The 26,270-nt window shown below is 47.1% G+C and overlaps 1 protein-coding gene across 10 annotated transcripts in view; it reads right to left on the reverse strand.

Annotated features, from left to right (window-relative positions):
- The window catches only part of LOC139277473 (AP-1 complex subunit gamma-1-like), a 159,576-nt gene that overhangs the window by 63,433 nt on the left and 69,873 nt on the right, over positions 1-26,270 (reverse strand). For 9 of the 10 annotated variants that reach the window (XM_070895968.1, XM_070895963.1, XM_070895962.1 and 6 more), the window contains 2 exons: positions 22,851-22,946; positions 14,759-14,839 (listed from right to left, as the gene is read on the reverse strand). In XM_070895968.1, coding sequence (XP_070752069.1) covers positions 14,759-14,839; positions 22,851-22,946 — 177 coding nt within the window. The remainder of the gene's footprint in view (positions 1-14,758; positions 14,840-22,850; positions 22,947-26,270) is intronic. The other variant, XM_070895972.1, reaches the window with a different exon arrangement.

Consider the following 26,270-nt stretch of genomic DNA (forward strand, 5'->3'; position numbering starts at 1 on the left):
GAGAGGGCGGGGGGGAGAAGAGAGGGCGGGGGGGAGAAGAGAGGGCGGGGGGGAGAAGAGAGGGCGGGGGGGAGAAGAGAGGGCGGGGGGGAGAAGAGAGGGCGGGGGGGAGAAGAGAGGGCGGGGGGGAGAAGAGAGGGCGGGGGGGAGAAGAGAGGGCGGGGGGGAGAAGAGAGGGCGGGGGGGAGAAGAGAGGGCGGGGGGGAGAAGAGAGGGCGGGGGGGAGAAGAGAGGGCGGGGGGGAGAAGAGAGGGCGGGGGGGAGAAGAGAGGGCGGGGGGGAGAAGAGAGGGCGGGGGGGAGAAGAGAGGGCGGGGGGGAGAAGAGAGGGCGGGGGGGAGAAGAGAGGGCGGGGGGGAGAAGAGAGGGCGGGGGGGAGAAGAGAGGGCGGGGGGGAGAAGAGAGGGCGGGGGGGAGAAGAGAGGGCGGGGGGGAGAAGAGAGGGCGGGGGGGAGAAGAGAGGGCGGGGGGGAGAAGAGAGGGCGGGGGGGAGAAGAGAGGGCGGGGGGGAGAAGAGAGGGCGGGGGGGAGAAGAGAGGGCGGGGGGGAGAAGAGAGGGCGGGGGGGAGAAGAGAGGGCGGGGGGGAGAAGAGAGGGCGGGGGGGAGAAGAGAGGGCGGGGGGGAGAAGAGAGGGCGGGGGGGAGAAGAGAGGGCGGGGGGGAGAAGAGAGGGCGGGGGGGAGAAGAGAGGGCGGGGGGGAGAAGAGAGGGCGGGGGGGAGAAGAGAGGGCGGGGGGGAGAAGAGAGGGCGGGGGGGAGAAGAGAGGGCGGGGGGGAGAAGAGAGGGCGGGGGGGAGAAGAGAGGGCGGGGGGGAGAAGAGAGGGCGGGGGGGAGAAGAGAGGGCGGGGGGGAGAAGAGAGGGCGGGGGGGAGAAGAGAGGGCGGGGGGGAGAAGAGAGGGCGGGGGGGAGAAGAGAGGGCGGGGGGGAGAAGAGAGGGCGGGGGGGAGAAGAGAGGGCGGGGGGGAGAAGAGAGGGCGGGGGGGAGAAGAGAGGGCGGGGGGGAGAAGAGAGGGCGGGGGGGAGAAGAGAGGGCGGGGGGGAGAAGAGAGGGCGGGGGGGAGAAGAGAGGGCGGGGGGGAGAAGAGAGGGCGGGGGGGAGAAGAGAGGGCGGGGGGGAGAAGAGAGGGCGGGGGGGAGAAGAGAGGGCGGGGGGGAGAAGAGAGGGCGGGGGGGAGAAGAGAGGGCGGGGGGGAGAAGAGAGGGCGGGGGGGAGAAGAGAGGGCGGGGGGGAGAAGAGAGGGCGGGGGGGAGAAGAGAGGGCGGGGGGGAGAAGAGAGGGCGGGGGGGAGAAGAGAGGGCGGGGGGGAGAAGAGAGGGCGGGGGGGAGAAGAGAGGGCGGGGGGGAGAAGAGAGGGCGGGGGGGAGAAGAGAGGGCGGGGGGGAGAAGAGAGGGCGGGGGGGAGAAGAGAGGGCGGGGGGGAGAAGAGAGGGCGGGGGGGAGAAGAGAGGGCGGGGGGGAGAAGAGAGGGCGGGGGGGAGAAGAGAGGGCGGGGGGGAGAAGAGAGGGCGGGGGGAGAAGAGAGGGCGGGGGGGAGAAGAGAGGGCGGGGGGGAGAAGAGAGGGCGGGGGGGAGAAGAGAGGGCGGGGGGGAGAAGAGAGGGCGGGGGGGAGAAGAGAGGGCGGGGGGGAGAAGAGAGGGCGGGGGGGAGAAGAGAGGGCGGGGGGGAGAAGAGAGGGCGGGGGGGAGAAGAGAGGGCGGGGGGGAGAAGAGAGGGCGGGGGGGAGAAGAGAGGGCGGGGGGGAGAAGAGAGGGCGGGGGGAGAAGAGAGGGCGGGGGGGAGAAGAGAGGGCGGGGGGGAGAAGAGAGGGCGGGGGGGAGAAGAGAGGGCGGGGGGGGAGAAGAGAGGGCGGGGGGGGAGAAGAGAGGGCGGGGGGGGAGAAGAGAGGGCGGGGGGGGAGAAGAGAGGGCGGGGGGGGAGAAGAGAGGGCGGGGGGGGAGAAGAGAGGGCGGGGGGGGAGAAGAGAGGGCGGGGGGGGAGAAGAGAGGGCGGGGGGGGAGAAGAGAGGGCGGGGGGGGAGAAGAGAGGGCGGGGGGGGAGAAGAGAGGGCGGGGGGGGAGGAAGATAGAGGGTCGCGAAGATCGGGGGGGGGTCGCGGAGGGCGAAGAGTCGCGGAGGTCGGGTCGCGGGGGGGGGGCGGTGGGGGGAGAGTGGAGATCGGGTCGCCGGAGAGGGGAGAGCGGGGGTCTGGTCCAGTCCGGGGAGTGGGAGTCAAGTCCGGTCGGGTGGGAGGTGAGCCTTTTCCACGCAGCCCCAGTGAGGCCATTTGGCCAGGGCTCGGGGCTGCGTGCTTTGGGCCCCTCCCACAGTTTTGGGCACCTGGAGCTACTGCACATGCGCGCCCACTGTAGCACGCATGTGCAGAGGTCCCGGCACTGTTTTCAGCGCATCAACCTGGCTCTGCCTCCCACAGCTCATGCTGTGCCACGCCCAGCTCCAGAGGACCTGCAGGGAGCCGGAGAATAGGTGAGTTTTTTTAGGCGCACTTTGTGGCGCGAAAAACGGGCGTCCAGGTCCGGGCTGCGCCGTTTTAGGCGCGCCGCGAAACTTGGGCCCATAGATTCCACATCATCCATGCTAATGGCCTGCCTTACTATTGCGTGAATCTCCTCTTTAACCAGTAACGTTATCCAACCTCTTTTTCCTTCCTGTCTGTCCTTCCTGAATATTGAATACCCCTGGATGTTGAGTTCCCAACCTTGGTTACACTGGAGCCATGTCTCCGTAATCCCAATTACATCGTCCCCGTTAACAGCTATCTGCGCAATCAATTCATCTACCTTATTTACGAATGTTCCTCGCATTGAGACTCAGCCTTCAGGCTTGTTTTTTAATACTCTTTGTCCTTTTAGAATTATGTTGTAATGTGGCCCTTTTTGATTTTTGCCCTCGATTTCTCTGCCCTCCACTCTTGCTTTCCTCCTTCCTACCTTTTGCTTCTGCCCCCTTTTTACTTCCCTCTGCCTCCCTGCATAGTTTAAACCCTCCCCAACAGCACTGGCAAACACTACGCCTAGGACATCGGTTCTGGTCCTGCCCAGGTGCAGACTGTACGGTTTATACTGGTCCCACCTCCCCCAGATCCGGTTCCAATGTCTGAGGAATTTGAATCCCTCCCCCTTGCACCATTCCTCAAGCCATGTATTCATCTGAGCTATCCTGCAATTCCTACTCTGACTAGCACGTGACACTAGTAGCAATCCTTTGAGGTCCTACTTTTTAAATTTAACTCCTAGCTCCCTAAATTCAGCTTGTAGGACCTCATCCCGTTTTTTACCTATATCGTTGGTACCTATGTGCACCACGACAACTGGCTGTTCACCCTCTCCCTCCAGAATGCGCTGCAGCCGCTCCAAGACATTAGTTCTGCTCCGCAATATCACTGCAGACACAGCTTGTGCCGTTGGTGCCTGAAATGTCAACGTGGAAGGAGACTATAAACAGAATCTAACTGAATTCAAGGGACATTATAAACAGATACAGGTACCAGGAAATGATTGCACAGGCGCCATCTGATCAGAGTTCAGACGACTTGTAAACTACTGGTGGTGCACAGTATCATCTCTGCCTTAAAGAATTTTCCCTTATGCTGTAATTCTCTAATATATTGCAGTTTTTCCAATTATTCCAAATGTTTTTCCTAGATATCCTCATTTGATTAATGTAACAAAGTCACACAGCTGAATGATGATGAAACAAAGAAGCTTCCCGTGCCTTCAGCTCAAATAACCAACAACCCTTTCATTAATAACACTAATTTCCCCCCCCCCCCCACCCCCAAGGGATGCCTGGGAGTGATTTCTTTTCCCCTCCCCAGAAGAGGTTGTTCTCCAATATCTTGTCCAAGAATCCATCCTTCATCTCTGTGTCATGATCGTGAATATTGAGTGGCTATCTGGCCATGGGGAGTCCCAGCCAAACGTCGTCACTGCATGTGTACACATGCACTTTTGGGCAGGGGTAACTTTTCAGGATTGGGAAACAATTGCTGATTTTTCCCTTCCCTAGCCCAGAGGTGGGAAGGACGTTTATTCCATTTCAAGTGCTACGAAGGGTAAGATCTGATAGCTTGGCACAGGATAGGTATCAAACCTGGGACATTCTTCGACAGCACTTCCCAAATCCACAAACACTACCAGCTAGAAGATTCCCTCTAAGTCACACACCACCCTGACTTGGAAATATACAGGCCGTTCCTTCATCATCGCTGGGTCAAAATCCTAAAACTCCCTCCCTAACAGCACTGTAGAGTACCTAAACCTTACAGACAGCAACGGCTAGAGGCGGAAGCTCACTACCACCGTCTGAAGGGCAATTAGCGATGGGCAATAAATGCTGGTCTTGCCAGCAACGCCCACATTCCATTATTGAATTTTTAAAAATTCTGACCAGTGATTTATTGGTCTTGATTACATTGGAATCTGCACAGCAGGAGGAATCTGGATTGATCTGAAGCACTGGTGGAAATTTCAATATGTAAGATCGGAAGACAAAGAAAACTATGGACAGTGAGGGTGCAAGTGCATTACAGGGCTCCCATAACCTTGGTGAATTTAGGAATCCAACATAACCCTGTGGTTGCAGTATCAAACAAAAAGGGCCACTTTACAGCAGAATTCTAAAGGGTCAAAGTGTGTTAAAAAGACAAGCCTGAAGGCTCTGTGCCTCAATGCGAGGAGTATTCGGAATAAGGTGGATGAATTAACTGCGCAGATAGCAGTTAACGGGTATGATGTGATTGGCATCACGGAGACATGGCTCCAGGGTGACCAAGGCTGGGAACTCAACATCCAGGGAAATTCAGCATTTAGGAAGGATAGACAGAGAGGAAAAGGAGGCGGGGTGGCATTGCTGATTAAAAAGGAAATTAATGCAATAGTAAGGAAAGACATTGGCTTGGATGATGTGGAATCGGTATGGTGGAGCTGCGAAATACCAAAGGGCAGAAAACGCTGGTGGGAGTTGTGTACAGGCCACCAAATAGTAGTAGAGAGGTTGGGGACAGCATTAAAGAAGAAATAAGGGATGGGTGCAATAAAGGTACATCAGTTATCAAGGGCAACTTTAATTTACATATAGATTGGGCTAACCAAGCTGGCAGCAATGCAGTGGAGGAGGATTTCCTGGAATGTATTAGAGATGGTTTTCTTGACTAATATGTCGAGGAACCAACTAGAGAGCTGGCCATCCTAGACTGGGTGATGTCTAACAAGAAGGGACTAATTAGCAATCTTGTGCGAGGCCCCTTGGGGAAGAGTGACCATAATATAGTAGAATTCTTTATTAAGATGGAGAGTGACACAGTTAATTCAGAAACTAGGGTCCTAAACTTAAGGAAAGCTAACTTCGACGGCATGAGGCATGAATTGGCTAGAATAGACTGGCAAATGATACTTAAAGGGTTGACAGTGGATAGGCAATGGCAAACATTTATAGATCACATGGATGAACTTCAACAGTTGTACATCCCTGTCTGGAGTAAAAATAAAACAGGGAAGGTGGCTCAACTGTGGCTAACAAGGGAAATTAAGGATAGTGTTAGATCCAAGGAAGAGGCATATAAATTGGCCAGAAAAAACAGCAAACCTGAGGACTGGGGGAAATGTAGAATTCAGCAGAGGAGGATAAAGGGTTTAATTAGGAGGGGGAAAATAGAGTACCAGAGGAAACTTGCCGGGAACATAAAAACTGACAGCAAAAGCTTCTATAGATATGTGAAGAGAAAAAGATTAGTGAAGACGAACGTAGGTCCCTTGCAGTCGGACTCAGGTGAATTTATAATGGGGAACAAAGAAATGGCAGACCAATTGAACAAATACTTTGGTTCTGCCTTCACGAAGGAAGACACGAATAACCTTCCGGATGTACTAGGGGACCGAGGGTCTAGTGAGAAGGAGGAACTGACGGATATCCTTAATAGACGGTAAATTGTGTTGGGGAAATTGATGGGATTGAAGGCCGATAAATCCCCGAGGCCTGATTGTCTGCATCTCAGAGTACTTAAGGTGGTGGCCCTATAACTAGTGGATGCATTGGTGATCATTTTCCAACAGTTTATCGACTCTGGATCAGTTCCTATGGACTGGAGGGTAGCAAATGTAACACCACTTTTTTTTTTAAAAAAAGGAGGGAGAGAGAAAGCGGGTAATTATAGACCAGTTAGTCTGACATCAGTAGTGAGGAAAATGTTGGAGTCAATTATTAAGGATGACATAGCAGCGCATTTGGAGAGCAGTGACAGGATCGGTCCAAGTCAACATGGATTTGTGAAAGGGAAATCATGCTCGACAAATCTTCTGGAATTTTTTGAGGACGTAACTAGTAGAGTGGACAAGGGAGAACCAGTGGATGTGGTGTATTTGGACTTTCAAAAGGCATTTTGACAAGGTCCCACATAAGAGATTGGTGTGCAAAATCAAAGCACATGGTATTGGGGGTAATGTACTGGTGTGGATAGAGAATTGGTTGGCAAACAGGAAGCAGAGAGTCGGGATAAATGGGTCCTTTTCAAAATGGGAGGCAGTGACTAGTGGAGTGCCACAGGGCTCAGTGCTGGGACCACAGCTCTTTACATTATACATTAATGATTTGGATGAAGGAATTGAGTATAATGACTAAGTTTGCAGATGACACTAAACTGGGTGGTGGTGTGAGCTGTGAGGAGGATGCTAAGAGGCTGCAGGGTGATTTGGACAGGTTGGGTGAGTGGGCAAATGCATGGCAGATGCAGTATAATGTAGATAAATGTGAGGTTATCCACTTTGATGGCAGAAACACGAGGGCAGAGTATTATCTGAATGGTGGCAGATTAGGAAAAGGGGAGGTGCAACGAGACCTGGGTGTCATGGTTCATCAGTCATTGAAAGTTGGCATGCAGGTGCAGCAGGCGGTGAAGAAGGCAAATGGCATGTTGGCCTTCATAGCTAGGGGATTTGAGTATAGGAGCAGGGAGGTCTTACTGCAATTGTACAGGGCCTTGGTGAGACCTCACCTGGAATATTGTGTTAGGTTTTGGTCTCCTAATCTGAGGAAGGATATTCTTGCTATTGAGGGAGTGCAGCGAAGGTTCACCAGACTGATTCCAAGGATGGCAGGACTGACATATGAGGAGAGACTGGATCAACTGGGCCTTTATACACTGGAGTTTAGAAGGATGAGAGGGGATCTCATAGAAACGTATAAGATTCTGACGGGACGGGACAGGTTCGATGCGGGAAGAATGTTCCCGATGTTGGGGAAGTCCAGAACCAGGGGACACAGTCTTAGAATAAGGGGTAGGCCATTTAGGACTGAAATGAGGAGAAACTTCTTCACTCGGAGAGTTGTTAACCTGTGGAATTCCCTACCGCAGATAGTCGTTGATGCCAGTTCATTGGATATATTCAAGAGGGAGTTAGATATAACCCTTACGGCTAAAGGGATCAAGGGGTATGGAGAGAAAGCGGGAAAGGGGTACTGAGGTGAATGATCAGCCATGATCATATTGAATGGTGGTGCAGGCTCGAAGGGCCAAATGGCCTACTCCTGCACCTATTTTCTATGTTTCTATGAAGTAAAATCTGAAAGATTTCTAACCGTTAAACTCCCAAAATTATATTATGACCTTTTACCGCGCCACAAAGAATTTTACAATTAAAATGCTATTTAATATTCCATTATTAGACTCAAACGTGTTGAAATGACAGGAATTACTGTTGCAGTGCCATCCCTAAAGAACATGGTGAAACATGATTGGTGTTAGAATAATAAAGCCAATTCTATTGCAGCTGAGGAATTAGAAGTGTAATGTACAACATGTTGCTGTAACAATATTGTAACTCCTCGAGCTATACCCCAATGGGTACCACCTATTATGAACTCTCCAAGTATTCATTCGTGCCTTGTACTTTCTCCCAGTTACCACCAATAGTCAAAGACTAAAAGTACAAGATTTTATAATTAACCCATCTTTCCTTTCAAATGTTAATTGACCTGCTGAGTATTTCCAGCATGTTTTGTTTTTCTCACCAATTGTCATTTCTTAAAAAGGGGAAGGAAATGTCCTCATTTTCAGTTTAGAAAATACTCAAAACAAAATGCTGTTGCTAACGTGGAGAACCAGGCCTGCTTTCAACCCTTGTTTTTACAATGCATTTTAACTGCCTGAGACGACTCATGCATTTTTCAGCAGTTATGTACATTTCTAAAGGAAAAATCTTTTCACGGGCTTTTAAGCCCATTGATTGCTTCTCTACGACTGAAGTCAGCAAACCTTACTCTACCTTTGACAGGTCCAGAGGCATTTGGGGTGGGTGGGAAGGAGGTAGGTTGAAGTTCAGGGTGTAAACCCTTGGGGCAGTTTTAGTTGTGAGCAAACAGCTGCATCCACGGCATTGGTCCCTCTATTCCATTGTTGACAGAGTTGCTGTGTTTCCAAGAATTGCTGTTTTAATTTCAGATGTCCTGTTTTTCTTTTAATTTTCTCTACTTTCTCGCCTGCTTGCTTCACTTCCATCTTGTGTGCATCATCCCCGTGCATTACCTGAATTTTCAAAACTTTGTGCTTTTGCCTTTTTATTGCCTCATTCAAACAAACAACGGTTTTGGTGGACAATGTATTAACTGCTCCACTACGACAGGCCGCCCTGACTTCTGCCCGGTTGTGTTCAGTCCTATGAAGTGGTTTGGCCATCTCTGAGTTCTGATGAAGGTTCAACAATCAAAGCATTAATCTAACTTTTTTCTTTTTTAATGATGGATCAGTGTATTTCCTGCATCATCTGTTTTTATTTCTTTCACTCTTACTCGTTGAATTCCCCCCTCCTCTATGCACTTGGTTCAGTCGAAGAAGCTGCTTTTATATTGATTTCTTGCCATTCTAGCTGCAACCGGCGGCAATTGCAAGGTAAACATGCTGGATCCAGCAAGGCCGGTGTAATGTATTTGCTTCATGGGTTCTTTACTTAAGAATTCATAGCAACACATTGCTAGCTGGTTTATTGCAAAGGTTTAACAATCACACTACACATTACCAATTCATCCATCAGATTCATAACCACCTGCCTCATCGTGAACCCCCCTGAACCCAAGTGGTTGGGGTTTTATTGAGTCTCGTGAACATCACGTGACTGGCTAAGCCACTCACAATTCAACAGCTCTACAACTATTTTGTTGTAAGACAAATTAAATCATTAAAACAAGTGCCCCCTGAGTAAAGGGGAGCGGAGTAACACTCCAAACACTTGCAAACAAGTGCCCCCTTGTTTGTTTTTTTGATGGCACTAAAAATACAAATTATACAAGTGCCCCCTGGCTAAAAGGAAGAGGGGGGGGGGGGTGCACTAAAACTGGCACAATAAACAAATTAAACTTTAGACAAAAAAAATATTTAAATTTGGTTGCCGGGGGTGATTATGCACTCCAGACCCTCCGGTGCCCATCTCTCGCGGAAGGGACACCCTGGCTCGGATGTAACCGCAGAAGAGAGGCAGGCAGTCAGGCTGAACGACCCCCTCGACCGCCCGCTGCCTGAACTGGCTGATGGCCCCCTTGGCCGTGCCCAGGAGCAGTCCTATGAGGAAGCCTTCCGACCGGCCTGCTCCCCTCCGCACAGAGTGCCCAAAGATCAGGAGCGTGGGACTGAAGTGCAACCAGAATTTAAGGAGCAGCCCCTTCAAATATTGGAACAGGGGCTGCAACCTCGTACATTCAATAAAAACATGGAACACAGACTTTTCCAGACCGCAGAAATTGCAGGCGGCCTGGGAGCTCGTGAACCGACTTAAAAACTTATTGAACGGGACTGCTCCGTGTAACACCCTCCAGGCCAAGTCCCCAATAAATAAGGGGAGGACTCCCGCGTGGAGAGCACTCCATCGGGGACCCCCACCTCCTCCGGACGGCAAGATGGTGCGTTATGGCATCTCCGGACGGCAAACGAGGATAGTAAGGTGGAGGGTGTGCAAGAGCAGCCTGTACAGGAAACCCCTCCATGCAGGACTGAAAGGCACAGAGGGGATTTCCCCGAGGAAGCTCAAGTTGTGAGGAGTCGGCTCCCGAGGGAGGTTTTGGGGCTTGGCGCCGATGAGGAATTCCGTCCGGAAGGGAGTCAGTTTGGACGGGATCTCCCCAAGTGCTTGAGCCACCTTGACACACCTAATGGAGTCAGGGCCCAGAGCTGTTTTTAGTGACTCGATGGCATTGGCCGCACGCTGGACGTCGGCCCAGTTTAGGCGCTGTGCCAGCATGTCTGGCACCATCCAGTCCGCTCCTCCGCCATCGAGCAGGTCCCTGACCCTGGTCACATCGCCAGTCACAGCGCTCTCATCCGCCTGCCACCTAAATCCGCAGTCGTGAAGGTACGGATTCCTGAGCAGTGGTTCCTGCAGGACAGCCACCACTCCAGACAGGGGAGAGCTGCGCTTGGTGGTGACTCTGTTCCAGACCCTGATGAGTTCCTGGTAAAAGACAGGCAGCCGCTGCATGGCGGTCCTGACGCCCCCCCCAGGCTCACAAACAGGAGCTGCGTGTCATAATTGAGGCTGTACGGCTGGCAGAAGAAATATGACTTCATGTAGGGAATGGAACGTTTTTTTTTAAACTAACGAAATTTCAGCTAAAAGTAGTATTTTCTAATATTAGCAGGAAGCATCTTGAACAAAAATTAGTCCTTGAAAATGTTCTACCCCTCAATGATGAGGGTATTTAATTTAAAATTGTCAGTGAAATGAGAAGTATGAAGAGAGTCTGGTTAAGTGGAGAAACATATAGGGCTACTGAGAGAAACAGGGTAGTATAATTAAGTTTAGAACCATGCAAGGTTACAGCACAGAAGGGGGCAAATTCAGCCTATCATGTCTGTACCAACTCTTTACTATAGCAATCCAAAACCAATTCCACTGAAGTTCTCTCCCCTTATCCCTGCATTTTCCTCTGCCTTAAAATTCTGCATTAGGATGGAGAATGAAACAGTTAATTCAGAGACCATGGTCCAGAACTTAAAGAAGGGTAACTTTGAAGGTATGAGGCATGAATTGGCTAAGATAGATTGGCTAATGATACTTAAGGGGTTGACTCTGGATGGGCAATGGCAGACATTTAGAGAACGCATGGATGAATTACAACAATTGTACATTCCTGTCTGGCGTAAAAATAAAAAAGGGAAAGTGGCTCAACCGTGGCTATCTAGGGAAATCAGGGATAGTATTAAAGCCAAGGAAGTGGCATACAAATTGGCCAGAAATAGCAGCGAACCTGGGGACTGGGAGAAATTTAGAACTCAGCAGAGGAGGACAAAGGGTTTGATTAGGGTAGGGAAAATGGAGTACGAGAAGAAGCTTGCAGGGAACATTAAGGCGGATTGCAAAAGTTTCTATAGGTATGTAAAGAGAAAGAGGTTAGTAAAGACAAACGTAGGTCCCCTGCAGTCAGAATCAGGGGAAGTCATAACGGGGAACAAAGAAATGGCAGACCAATTGAACAAGTACTTTGGTTCAGTATTCACTAAGGAGGACACAAACAACCTTCCGGATATAAAAGTGGTCAGAGGGTCTATTAAGGAGGAGGAACTGAGGGAAATCTTTATTAGTCGGGAAATTGTATTGGGGAAATTGATGGGATTGAAGGCCGATAAATCCCCAGGGCCTGATGGACTGCATCCCAGAGTACTTAAGGAGGTGGCCTTGGAAATAGCGGATGCATTGACAGTCATTTTCCAACATTCCATTGACTCTGGATCAGTTCCTATCGAGTGGAGGGTAGCCAATGTAACCCCACTTTTTAAAAAAGGAGGGAGAGAGAAAGCAGGGAATTATAGACCGGTCAGCCTGACCTCAGTAGTGGGTAAAATGATGGAATCAATTATTAAGGATGTCATAGCAGCGCATTTGGAAAATGGTGACATGATAGGTCCAAGTCAGCATGGATTTGTAAAAGGGAGATCATGCTTGACAAATCTTCTGGAATTTTTTGAGGATGTTTCCAATAAAGTGGACAAAGGAGTACCAGTTGATGTGGTATATTTGGACTTTCAGAAGGCTTTCGACAAGGTCCCACACAGGAGATTAATGTGCAAAGTTAAAGCACATGGGATTGGGGGTAGTGTGCTGACGTGGATTGAGAACTGGTTGTCAGACAGGAAGCAAAGAGTAGGAGTAAATGGGTACTTTTCGGAATGGCAGGCAGTGACTAGTGGGGTACCGCAGGGTTCTGTGCTGGGGCCCCAGCTGTTTACATTGTACATTAATGATTTAGACGAGGGGATTAAATGTAGTATCTCCAAATTTGCGGATGACACTAAGTTGGGTGGCAGTGTGAGCTGCGAGGAGGATGCTATGAGGCTACAGAGTGACTTGGATAGGTTAGGTGAGTGGGCAAATGCGTGGCAGATGAAGTATAATGTGGATAAATGTGAGGTTATCCACTTTGGTGGTAAAAACAGAGAGACAGACTATTATCTGAATGGTGACAGATTAGGAAAAGGGAAGGTGCAACGAGACCTGGGTGTCATGGTACATCAGTCATTGAAGGTTGGCATGCAGGTACAGCAGGCGGTTAAGAAAGCAAATGGCATGTTGGCCTTCATAGCGAGGGGATTTGAGTACAGGGGCAGGGAGGTGTTGCTACAGTTGTACAGGGCCTTGGTGAGGCCACACCTGGAGTATTGTGTACAGTTTTGGTCTCCTAACTTGAGGAAGGACATACTTGCTGTTGAGGGAGTGCAGCGAAGATTCACCAGACTGATTCCCGGGATGGTGGGACTGACCTATCAAGAAAGACTGAATCAACTGGGCTTGTATTCACTGGAGTTCAGAAGAGTGAGAGGGGACCTCATAGAAACGTTTAAAATTCTGACGGGTTTGGACAGGTTGGATGCAGGAAGAATGTTCCCAATGTTGGGGAAGTCCAGAACCAGGGGTCACAGTCTAAGGATAAGGGGTAAGCCATTTAGGACCGAGATAAGGAGAAACTTCTTCACCCAGAGAGTGGTGAACCTGTGGAATTCTCTACCACAGGAAGTAGTTGAGGCCAATTCACTAAATATATTCAAAAGGGAGTTAGATGAAGTCCTTACTACTCGGGGGATCAAGGGGTATGGCGTGAAAGCAGGAAGTGGGTACTGAAGTTTCATGTTCAGCCATGAACTCGTTGAATGGCGGTGCAGGCTAGAAGGGCTGAATGGCCTGCTCCTGCACCTATTTTCTATGTTTCTATGTTTCTATGTTTATCTACCCTTTCCTTCCCTTAAAATACAACAGATTCCGCCTGGTTTTTAGGCTGCTCTAGCTAAAAGCCAGCGCAGGCACTATGGGCCTAATGATCTCCTGTGCTGCAAGCTTCTCCAGTTTTAAGGTAAATAGCGTAATCCTACTCTGCACTCCTGACAATTAAAAAATTATTCAGCAGGGAAGCCTTTCAAAGCAATTCAGTCCCACTTTGACCAACAGGAGCCCCAGTGGCCAGGGATGCGTGCCATTTTTTTTTCTTGTGGAAACTTAAAAAAAAATGTAGCATAAAAATAAGATCCACATCTCTGCTCACTCCTTCCCAAGGAAAACTTGCTTCAAAATATATATAATTTTTCAATCACATGCCGGTTGGGGTGGAGTGTAGAATGTTTCTGTGTCAGGGGTGTCGCAGTTGTGTGAGGCGGACTAGTTGGGCTGGGTGCTCTTTGCCTTTCCGCCATTGTTCATTGTTCGTAGGTTTATATGCAACCTTCAGGGCTGCTGACCGAGGGCCGTGCGGCTCTTTGTCGGCCGGCATGGACACAATGGGCCGAAATGTCCTCCGTCTGCGCTGTAAATTTCTATATTTCTAATCTCCAGTTTGGAAGTGGATGCAAATTGGATGAAAATAGGTTTTCGCTTCTGGTCAGAGTTCAAATCCAGCCCAAATTACTGGAAATTACATCTATTTAGTGTAGCTCTCAATCCAGGTCCCAATAGATATGGAACCATACAGCAAAACTGTTGATAATTCATTTATTTCCCTCCCTTATGTGGAGGCACTGAGCTTCTTCACAGCAGCTCTCCGAGGCCCTGAAGTACACAATGAGGGAAATCAGAGGCAGAAACAGAAGCAGAGTATATTGGTGTGCCTGCGATTGCAGTGGTGCATTCATGGCTTTTAAGAATGCACTTAAGTCTTGAAGGGCTGTTGCCAATAACACTGTTGCTTTCTTTTACTGTAACTAGTGTGTAAAGTTTTGAAAGATACAAAGTAAAATATTTAAAACATGTACTGAATAGATGAGAAAGATTTTGAAATTATGAATAGTCAAGAAGGTGGATAAAGTGAGGCAATCTTTGTAAAATTAAGAAAGAGAGAAGTTTGGGTCAATATTGAACTACGGACACCATGAGCTAAATGTAGCTGAAGGAATTAATTCATTTGCAGATGCCTTAAGGACGAGATTGCCATTTAGTATACTGACTCAGCTGAAGTACTCACAGGAAAAAGGATAATTTTCACCTTAAACCGGGAGTCTAGAGAAATATAGGACTTGTTACCAGCATTTCAGGAATTAAATTGTGCAAATCCCGAGTCACTACTGATGGTCAAAGCATAACTACAACAACACCCAGTAAGGTTACACCACAGGATTGCAAATCATTAAACTATCCACAAAAGTGAAATTGGATTTTATATTAAATGCATAAAGAAATAAAAGCCTTTTCTCTTTCCAATCTTTTGCTCTTATAACTGAAAGTGTCCCCTTGACCAGATTTCCACACATGCACTGTAGCTGTGCTTTGGACCCATTCATTACACAGCTCACCTGAGCGAGAATATCATTCATTTGTTCGCTGGCTTCATCGTCACTTTTCCCCAACATTCTCAACAACCGTAAAATCTGAACCTGTGTAGTAGAAAAAAACCCCACAAAATACATCAAATTGTAAGAACTGCAGAAAGAAGTTCGAAGAGAAGAACAGCGCACAACTGTTCAGGTAGCGTCTTCCAATCAGATGGGATTAAAGCACAGGGTCATCACAATACTTGGGGAAAAAACTATAAATTAAATTATTTTGAATTATAGCAGAGAAAGTAATACAATAGGAGTTAAAATCTGTTTTCTGACAAGATGATGGCACATGAAAGCGGGTATCATTCTGAAAGTATGTATATCTGGTCAGCTATTGTTTGCAGCACAATCCAAGCACTCATTCTAACTGCTGCGTAGTTCCCCTCCTCCCCATGGGCCTTGGATCCACCCTCAAATTGATTTTATAGGACCCTTACCTACAGGACTTTCCAGTCTGGTTATAATCGATAAATTTGCTAAATGGATGAAGGCTTCTCCATGTAAAACAAACATCGCATTGACAGCAGCCCGTCTTGTATTGGGTAAGGTGATCTGCAAGTGTGGAGTGCCAATCCAAGTTGATAGTGATCAAGAATCACACTTCTCTCCATCGAATTTTTATCGAACTACAACAGATACTGGTTATCTCGCATAAACTTCACATCTCCCATCACCCACAATCATCTGGAATGGTGGAAAGAGGAAACCGAACTCAGAAAATTATGTTTCCAAATGGTTCAGTATGTTGCCAATGTGCCTAATGGCTATTTGGTCCACCCCGCATAGCACAACGGGTATCGCACCTTACCAAGCTATGACTGGGCGACTGACGCGGATGCCAGCCCATCTGTTAACCCCTTCAGCCACAACCTTATTTCAGGGGACTGCCAATCAAAAATGGCTTGTAATGATGGTGGAAAACAGTGCAAACTAATATGTTTATGGCCAGACCAACAGGCAAATTACCATGTCCACTTAGATGATTACTTAGACTCCAAAAGCATTCTCATACCAATGGTTGCCCCGATTGAATAGGATAACTAAGTTTAAATTTAAGGTTGAATCAATAGGATATATGGAAGAGAAAATACACAAACAATATGAAGAATATCCACACTACCTGATTAAGCAAGGTATGACCTGAAGGCGACTAATTTGGATTGTTGTGCTAAAAATAAAGGATCATGGATGCGTAGATTTGACAATCTTGAGCCAGGGATATCAGCTTAGAAACATAGAAAATAGGAGCAGTAGTTGGCCATTCGGCCATTCAAGTCTGCGCCGCCATTCAATATGACCAAGGCTGATCCTCTCTCTCAACTTCATATTCCCTCTTTTTCCCCATACCCCTTTGATGCCTTTTGTTTCTAGAAATCTATCTATCTCCCTCTGAAACATTCAGTGACTTGGCCTCCACAGCCTTCTGTGGTAGAGAATTCCACAGGTTCACCACCCTCTGAATGAAAAAAATGTCTCCTCTTCTCAGTCCTAATTTCCTACCCCATATCCTGAGACTGACCCCTTGTTCTAGACTTCCCAGCCAGTGGAAACATCCTCCTCGCATCCAGTCTGTCCAACCCAGTCAGAATTTTATATGTTTCAATGAGATCCCCTCTCATTCTTCTAAACTCTAATGAATACAGGCTTAGTCGACCCAATCTCTCCTCATACGACAGTCCTGCTTATCCCAGGAATTAATCTGGTTGCGGGTTCACTGCAAATAAAGAGTCACCTACTTGTACCATCCAAGTGCAGACATGGGGCGATAATCACACTCGGGTCAGATATCGAGGCCAGGGACGTTATTGTGTGACCACCTCGGCTACCCAATATATCCACGGGTTAGACACCCGTCTGGTCAGATGGCCACCCTTCTGCTTAAGACCTACTGAAATGACTTGAGTACGGAACACCAATTTGAATCCCGTGAGAACTCATAATATAACTCAAATACAAGTAAATATCACCATGCAGCAGTAGGCGCTAGAGGCAGTGGTAAAATTTGGACATCTGATTTCACCACTCTCTCTCAGTTTGAAAGAAGTAGTACTTCCCAGAAACATTTGGTTAAGATGCAGTAAGACAACGCCCAAGTTGAGAAAGCAGTAAGCAAATTAGGGGACCACAAGTAGTGGGAAGTAGCTCATAATACCAGCCAGCATTCCTGGGCACAGATATCAGTAGCCCTAGTGATTGCTCAGTGCCTAGTCTTAGTAGTTCTAATTATGTCATCCTTTTTGAGAAGCTTGACACACCGACTAAACCATCGAACCAATAATCTAAAATGGGCAAAATGGGTTGGTAGAGGATCGAAAATGAGAGGTCAAGACTAGAGTGTTCTCCCTCTCAAGGTGTGGCATCTGTTAGAAATTAGGAACACCTAAAAAGTATATGATTATGCGAACAAAATTGTGATGCAAATAATACTGTGTTTAGATGATTGTATTAGAGCTGGAGATAAAAAGCATCTTCAGACTTGTATTAGAATAGCTGGATGGATGCTTAAAATTTGCCTATGTTTTTAATTTCTTGCAGATGATATAACATTCTACACAGTGGCAGTCACATATGACCTTGCTTCCCAGGCTCGCTGTCTGCTGTTTGTGTGCTAGGAAGGCTGCTGAGTGTATCTTGAATTTGGCCAACCAAAGCCCAATGCCTATGTTTCTTCCATTACCACCAATAACCATATTATAATGCCAAGTTAGAATTTTGACTCATAAGAACATAATAGGAGCAGGTGTAGGCCATTTGGCCCCTCGAGTCTGCTCCGCCATTTAATAAGATCATGGCTGATCTGATCATGGACTCAGCTCCACTTCCCTGCCCGCTCCCCCATAACCCTTTATCTCTCAAAAATCATCTATCTCTGCCTTAAATATACTCTGTTTAACAAAACTGTTTTCTAAAATGCAAAAGTTAACCAGTGAAAGAGAACAGAAGAGAGGATATCTTTGGGAATTTAATGATTCATTCTATGGTACAATAGTCTGATAATGGAATGAAATAGTTTACACAGCTAAGCTGCACGAACAGCTTGAACATAAATAACTGATAGCTACAAACATCTGAAGGCCGAGAATGAAATGTCTGACTCCAAACTTAGGAGAACAGGGCCAGATAAGATAAAGGAAAAACAGTTCTCAGCATATTCCAGCCCAGGTTCACCACTTAAAAAAAAGTATAAAAAAAGAATAACCTCCAGAGCAGAAGGAGTGGAGAGCTTCAGAGAGTGGATCTATGCTGACCAATCTCACACTCTTGGGCAGTTCAAGAAAGAGCTCCCGAGAGTGGATCTATGCTGACTTTGGTCGAACACTCTTGGGTAGTTCAAGGAGAGAGTGAAGAACTGTTTGCCCATGCCAGTCGTCTGCCTGTCCAATCGGGACTGGTATTTTCTACTTGACATGGTCGTAGGAGCTCCTTCCGGAGTCACAGTGCGGATTTCGTCCCCTACGGGGCACAACAGACATGATTTTTGCAGCGCGACAGCTACAGGAAAAATGCAGGAAAAAGCGCCAGCCCTTATACATGGCCGCCTTCGAGCTTACAAAGGGCCTTTGATACTGTCAACCGCAAAGGTCTATAGAGCGTCCTCCTCCGTTTCGGATGCCCCCAAAAGTTTATCACCATCTTCCGCCTGCTCCATGACAACATGCAAGCCGTGATCCTCAACAACGGATCCATTACAGACCGAATCCACGTCCGGACCGGGGTCAGACAGGGCTGCATCATCGCCCCAACCCTCTTCTCAATTTTTCTCGCCACCATGCTCCACCTCACAGTCAGCAAACTCCCCACTGGAGTAGAACTAAACTACAGAACCAGTGGGAACATGTTCAACCTGCGCCGTCTCCAGGCCAGGTCCAAGACCACCCCAACCTCTGTCGTCGAGCTAGAGTACAAGTACGACGCCTGCGCACAGAGGCTAAACTCCAGGACATAGTCGACGTATTTACTAAGGCGTACGAAAGCATGGGCCTTACGCTAGACATCCGTAAGACAAAGGTCCTCCACTAGCCTGCCCCCACCACACAGCACTGCCCCACAGTCATCAAGATCCACGGCACGGCCCTGGACACCCTGGACCACTTCCCATATCTCGGGAGCCTCCTATCAACAAGAGTAGCCATCGATGACGAGATCCAACACTGCCTCCAGTGCACCAGTGCAGCCTTCGGCCGCCTGAGGAAAAGAATGTTTAAAGACCAGGCCTTCAAAACTGCCACCAAGCTCATGGTCTACAGGGCTGTAGTAATAACCGCCCTCCTGTATGGCTCAGAGACATGGACCATGGACATGGACAGCAGACACCTCAAGTCGCTGGAGAAACATCACCAACGATGTCTCCGCAAGATCCTACAAATCCCCTGGGAGGACAGGCGCACCAACATTAGCGTCCTCATCCAGGCCAACATCCCCAGCATTGAAGCACAGACCACACTCTATCAGCTCCGCTGGGCAGGCCACATAGTTCGCATACCAGACACGAGATTCCCAAAGCAAGTGCTCTACTCGGAGCTCCTGCACTGTAAACGAGCCAAAGGTGGGCAGCGGAAAAGTTACAAGGACACCCTCAAAGCCTCCCTGATAAAGTGCGACATCCCCACTGACACCTGGGAGTCCCTGGTCCAAGACCGCCCTAAGTGGAGGAAGTGCACCTGAGAGGGCGCTGAGCACCTCGAGTCTCAACGTGAGAGAATGCAGAAATCAAGCGCAGGCAGCGGAAAGAGCATACGGCAAACCAATCCCACCCACTCCTTCCCTCAACGACTATCTGTCCCACCTGTGACAGAGTCTGTGGCTCTCGTATTGGACTGTTCAGCCACCAAAGAACTCACTTCAGGAGTGGAAGCAAGTCTTCCTCGATTACGAGGGACTGCCTATGATGATGTTTTTACTGTATAATTAGTGCGTTTTATTCCGCCTTAAACTCCGATTAAACACAATATACCCACCATACTGGCTACAATTGATCCTGATTATTCGAAAGACCAGAGATAAGTTAATCTCCACAGTGGTATATAAAGAGGTTGTACATTGGGAATTGATGCATGCAAAATTAACCATTCAGGACTCAAACCATGTAGTCTGCCATATTTCAAGTTTAAAAAAAAAAGTTCAGCAGTATATTCCTGCAAGTTTCTGGCAGCTGCTGTATTCTATGTTACTGCAATGATCACAAAGAATGGGGCAGGATGAGGGGGGGTTGACTCCCACTTGACTCAGTCTGCTACCAGTCCGGTTCTCTGTCCTTTCCTGCTGTTTCTCTCCATGTGAAATTGTGAGCCCTACAGGAAAAAAGAAACAGGGAGCAGAAGGAAAAAGGCTGAACACAGGAAGGAGAGAGAAGGCAGAGGGAGATGGACGGGGGTGGGGGAGAGAGTGAGAGAGAGTGTGAGAGTGTGAGAGTGAGAGAGAGTGTGAGAGTGAGAGAGAGTGTGCGAGTGAGAGAGAGTGCGAGAGTGCGAGAGTGCGAGAGGAAGGAGGCAGAGAGAGTAGGAACAATGTGAGGTGGAGAAGCTACAGATATAGAAGTGAAAGGGGAGACACAAACAGGTAAATTAAGAATGGAAGTCAAGGAGTGAGAAAAACAGAAGCAAAGAGAGAAGGAAAGAGATACACAAGTAGGAGATAGAAACAGAAGTGCAAGAGAAGGAGAAAAAAGATGTGAAGGTGGAGAGCACGCATAGCGCAAGTTTTGTTGCCAGTTTTGTGCAGATTTGTGGGTGTCAATGTCCAGGAGTTAGAAAATGTCATTTAATAACAAAGACCCTCTTTCCAATTTTAAGGAAGATTCCCTATTTAAAATGTAAAATATTTCAAACTAAGCGTGTATTAAAAATGTTCTGGAGGGTAGTGTCTTTCCGGCACATGACTGCTGCTCACATTTACTACTATCCCCAAAACTCAGTGGAGGCTTCATCTAATGCCATAAACAAGAACTGTATAAAATAGTCATACCTTAAACAAACCCGATCACAGAAAAGGCCAGCAACAAATCTGCATGGTACTACTGACCAGGTTCATGAGTGGTGAGCAGTAGATATAGTGTATATGGATTTCAGGAAGATATTTAATGAGGTGTCTCACAGGAGGTTTAAGAAAAATCGGGCATTTGGTAGAAGAGAAAATACCGCATCATGGATAGGATGTTGGCCGACAGGAAACAAAGGGTCACGGTTAATGGCTGTTGCTCGGACTGAGAAAGAGTTGGAAGTGATGTTACCCAGGAGTGTTCTTGGTACATAGATGATTTGGACTAGGGCATGGGGAACATGCTTTTGAAATTTGCCAAAGACACAATAGTAGTGGATTTGACATGCAAGCAAGGAATGTAAAAGGCTTCAGTAGGGCAGATAGATAGGAAAGATACTGACGGGTATGAATGGGGTGGGAGGGGGGGAGGGGAAAAGAAGGGGGTTGAAGTACATAATTCCCTGAAAGTGCGACTGCAGGTTGACCATAAAAAGGCCAATAGCATTTTGGTTTTATAAATGGGAGCATAGAGCACAAGAATAAAGAAACAATGAAAACTTTGTACAAGGTGGTTAGATACGGTGTACAGTTTTAGGCATCCATTATAGAAAAGGTGACGGAAGCCATAGGTAGCACACAAGATAAATTCACCTGGATGATGCCAGGGCTGGAAAACTAGCGAGAGTCAAGATACAGGGCCATTTATTTCCACTAAGAGATTTAATTTTTTTTTAAAAAGTCATTATGGAAAGCTCTGATTGAGCGACTAGAGAAAGACTATTCAGTCACGGTGGGGAGCAAGTGTCAAGGGGGTCATCATTTTAAAAGGCGTGATCTATGCTGTGGCAAGTTAGTTGGTTTCAGCCAGGATGCTTCAATTGGCCACAGGGTCCCTGGATGATGGAGAGGAAAATCAGCCAGGGTTTTCCACTCCTGATCACTATCCGCTACTGGAAACATGCATGTGCGAGAGCTAGATGGAACTAGCAGTGGGCTCAGCCAGGCTGCTCCCCTCCAGTTTGCCAACAGTTATCGTTCTGACTCACACATGAATAATGGCCAGTGGGGTGATGTGGCAACTTGCACCCATGAAATAGTACTCCAGCAAGGAATTAACACCTTCAGGAGAAATGGGGAGAAAATGCCCAGAAACCGAAGAGGAGAAAAAAAGAGTTAATATTGCACATCATCCTGACCACTATTTATCCCTCAATCAATATCATTAAAAACAGATTATCTGGTCATTATCACATTGCTGGTTGTCATCAACATCATCATAGTCCCTCGGAATCGAGGAAGACTTGCTTTCATTCTAAGAATAAGTCCTTAAGTGGCTGAACAGTCTAATACGAGAGCCACAATCCCTGCCACAGGTGGGACAGACAGTCGTTGAGGGTAAGGGTGGGTGGGACTGATTTTCCGCACGTTCTTTCTGCTGCCTGCGCTTGATTTCTGCATGCTCTCGGCAATGAGACTCGAGGTGCTCAGTGCCCACCTAGATGCACTTCCTCCACTTAGGGCGGTCTTTGGCCAGGGACTCCCAGGTGTCGGTGGGGATGTTGCACTTTATCAGGGAGGCTTTGAGGGTGCCCTTGTAACGTTTCCTCTGTCTACCTTTGGCTCGTTTGCTATGAAGGAGTTCCGAGTAGAGCGCTTGCTTTGGGAGTCTCGTGTCTGGCATGCGGACAATGTGGCGTGCCCAGCGGAGCTGATCAAGTGTGGTCAGTGCTTTAATGCTGGGGATATTGGCCTGGTCGAGGACACGAATGTTGGTGCGTCTGTCCTCCCGGGGGATTTGTAGGTTGTGGGAGCCTACTGTATGCAAATTGGTTGCCATGTTTCCTACATTGTAACAGTGACTGCACTTCAAAAGCACTTCATTGGCTGTAAAGCGCTTTGGGACATCCTGAGGTCATGAAAGACGCTATATAAATGCAAGTCTTTCTCTGTGCTTTAGCTGTTTATGCAAAGGCTATTCATCTCAATAATATTGTCACACACACAAAGGCACCAGGACTCTCTACAGAGTGCTTTCAGAAATGGCAAAAATAAACAAACTCAAATATCTGGAAGATTAGAAAGTTACCTGAAGGAAAGGGTCACTAATTCCGGACACATCATGTTCTGGAGAGTAACCAGACATAATCAGATTCTTCAGGGATTTGACCAGTTGCGGAACGACCTATAATTAAAGAGGACACATATTACATAATTGAAACTGCACATCATTGATGAATAACTTCCAAGAAAATTAAGAACAGGGATATTGTTTCACATTGATCACCTCAATTCAATAACCCGGCCCTATGTCAGGGGAAGGTAGCAAATTAGATTAAAAATGGGTTTAAGGGAGGAAGCAGAGAGCGAGAGTTATAGGCAGTTTCTCAGTGATTGGCAGTGGGTAGCGGTGTTCCACAGAGCTCTGTTCTGGGACCACTTTTTTTCCACTGTGTACATCAATTATTTGGACATTGGGCTAAAGGGAATGGTGTCCACATTTGCAGACAATACGAAAATAGGAGGCACAGTAAATAATTCTGAAGACCAAAGCAAGCTACAAGGGGATAATGATAAGACGGTGAAATAAGCAAAAAAAAAAGTGACATATGGAATGGCAAAAGTGAGGTGGTATACTTTGGTTTAAAAAATATATTAATTATACTTTGAGTGTGGAAAAGCTGGGTGATGTGGAAGAGCAGAAGGATTCGGGACTATTCAACCTGGGAGCATGGTACGGAGCCAGCTCTTGATCCTGGTCGAATCCAACACCCATTTTCCAGCAGTGGTCACTGGATAGCAATCAGGAGCAGCTACCCTGGCTGAGTGTTCTCTTCCCTAGCCCAGTGCCCCAGCTAAGATCAATGAATGTATCAGGGTGCACGGATCGGACCAGTAACCTTGCCTATTTGCTTTGGTCTGTATGGCTCAGCTGTTCACTGGACAAACTGTCAGCCATTGGTGAAATAAAGCAAAATATTTAACATTCTTTTAGGGAGAAAATTAGATTCAACTCAAAACACCTTCCAAACGATCAAAAAAAGTGATGAAAAGGTGCAAAAGTCACTCAGCATAGATATTTTTTTTCAAGACACTAACGTTGGTCTGCCCACTGGTACTTTGATAAAGTGAATATTCTTCATATGCAAGGATGGGCACCAAGCATCAACAGACTATTTGACTGTGGGGGCATCAGAGCTGAAGGGCAATCAACCCGATGTTGAAAGTATCACACTCCAGCAAGGGGAAGGGTCATTGGATAACAATCAGGAAGGGGCACCCTGGCTGACTTCAACCATCCCTAAACCAGGGGCTCTGGGACTACTTGCAACACCCTGGTACTGTAAAGTTGAGAACAGTCCAGCATTAGAGTGGGGTCTCCTGACTGGCAAGGCTCAATGCCACACCAAACAGCACCTTTACCCATTAAGCCATCAGGGGAGCCAGCACAACATTTAACAATCTACACCAGCAAGATTGTAGCACTGTTAATACTGGTGTGTTTAACGGTAATTTGATTAAACCTCAGGTACAAAGCAGATATAATTGAAAGGATTAAAGATGGCCAAACTGAATAACCTGTTTATCGATCTATATATTAAAGTCTTGCATTCAGTGCACATACTTCCTGTTTTGCCACACTTCCATTTTGTCATGTCTGGGTATTACTTTCAACTGTAACGTATGTACTTATTATAATTACCTTATATAGCCCTCCAACACTAAGTGGCACTATTGTTCCATTCTCAGGCTCACTTTTGAAATTCAAGCTAAACTTTAATGTAAATATACACTTTACCAATGTATTTGCAATGCCCTCCTAACTTTTATTTTTCTCTTCTTGATGTCTTTCCACCTCTGGTGCTGCCCTGAGGGGTCAAGTGGTATTGGAGAGGGTAAGGAGACTGAAGGGCAGGGAAGGATACAGGGGGTGCATTGTAATGGATTTGTGGCGGTGGGAGCAGATGATGGGAAGATGCAGGGGAGTTGGTGTGTGGGGCTGAGGCAGCAGATCTTGACCAATCGAAGTGGAACACCACCCACAAAACTTCACCTTCTGCCATCACTGAACAATTCAAAGCAGGCCTGCACCACTAGACAGATCACAAACCCACCATCCCAAACACAGGACCCAAAACCTGGCTACTCTTGGCCAGATGCCTCCCTCAAACCGCACTCATAACTCCCACTGGTGAAAGAATAAAAAAGGGAGAGAAAGAATTACAATAGAAGAGAGAGAAACAAAAAAGATGATGCAGAGATAAGTAGAAAATAATGGTAAGCCACAAGAGGAAAGAGACAGAACCAGCAACATGAAGGCAACAGAGACAGCTAAGACAGAGTGCATCTCTGGAACTAGTAAGAGTTTTATTAGTGCCAAATCAGGTTCACTGAATTAAAAAGTTGATCTACTAAATGTATCGATTAATATTCTAAAAACAGGTAACTGAAAATGTTCAGAGCATCTACCAAGTTTCACTGTACTGGCTACTTCCAGTTTGAATCTATTGCTAACCAAGTTCATTAAATTTAATGGGCCCAGTCTTCTCTTCCAAAGAGTGTTGGTGAGTTCAGTACTTTTATACCTAGAATGAGTGCCCTTTTAAAAAAATAGTTGTTGTTTAATCAATAAAACCTACAGTTAAGAAAATGGCCTTTGCTCTCAATCATACCAACCACCGAGAGCAATGGTCTGGAAGTCAGATGACTTACTATATGCCCCAAAGATCCGATACAATACATATTGTTTCAATGAGGAAAATATGATTGACTTCCATTCTAAAACCAAACTTCAGGTGTCCATTTTTTAAATTTCCAGTCAAAATAAAATAGTTGGACAGGAGTAACCCTAGTGATGCATGTCGCAGGACCCAGTTCAGGAACACTGAGGTAAATTTATAATCCAGAAAGACAAACATAGACCATAAAACAAGATTTTAAAAAAATGAGAACATGGACCTTATTGACGAGTAGAGATGTGTGGACTGATAACTTTGTCAGTAGTAGTGCGAAAATCCTGCTCCTCTCTGAGGTAACCCTTATCTAACAGTCAGTACATTTTCCATCACTGCTGGGCTACAGCATTTCCAGCTGTAGGCTGTTCATTAGTGAAATAGTGGCTTTAATAGGACTGACAAACAGCACACAGCAGTACATGGAGATTTACTAGATTCTATTGCTAGAGAACTGCTTGGTAAGTACAGCATTGTTTCTTGGATTCATTTCTTAGCAGTTGGTACAGGCAGAGAGAGCTTGGCTTTTCAGAGAAGCTCCTGATCGTGATCCCAATAATGGACCATGTTAGCTAAGCCTACAGACTTATTTCTGATCACGGATTCTGAAATAAAACAGATCAAAGCTTCCCTGCAGCAACCTTGATAACCTGTTTGTTGTTTACAGCCTTACCTTCTCATTCTATATTCCAAATTATGAAAGCAGGAAGAAAGGAAAGGCACTCATTAGCAGGCAAACGCAGACAGAGCAAAGAAACTACACACTGGCTAAAGTT

Source organism: Pristiophorus japonicus, chromosome 12, assembly GCF_044704955.1.
Source record: "Pristiophorus japonicus isolate sPriJap1 chromosome 12, sPriJap1.hap1, whole genome shotgun sequence".
In the NCBI taxonomy this organism is placed as follows: Eukaryota; Metazoa; Chordata; class Chondrichthyes; family Pristiophoridae; genus Pristiophorus; species Pristiophorus japonicus.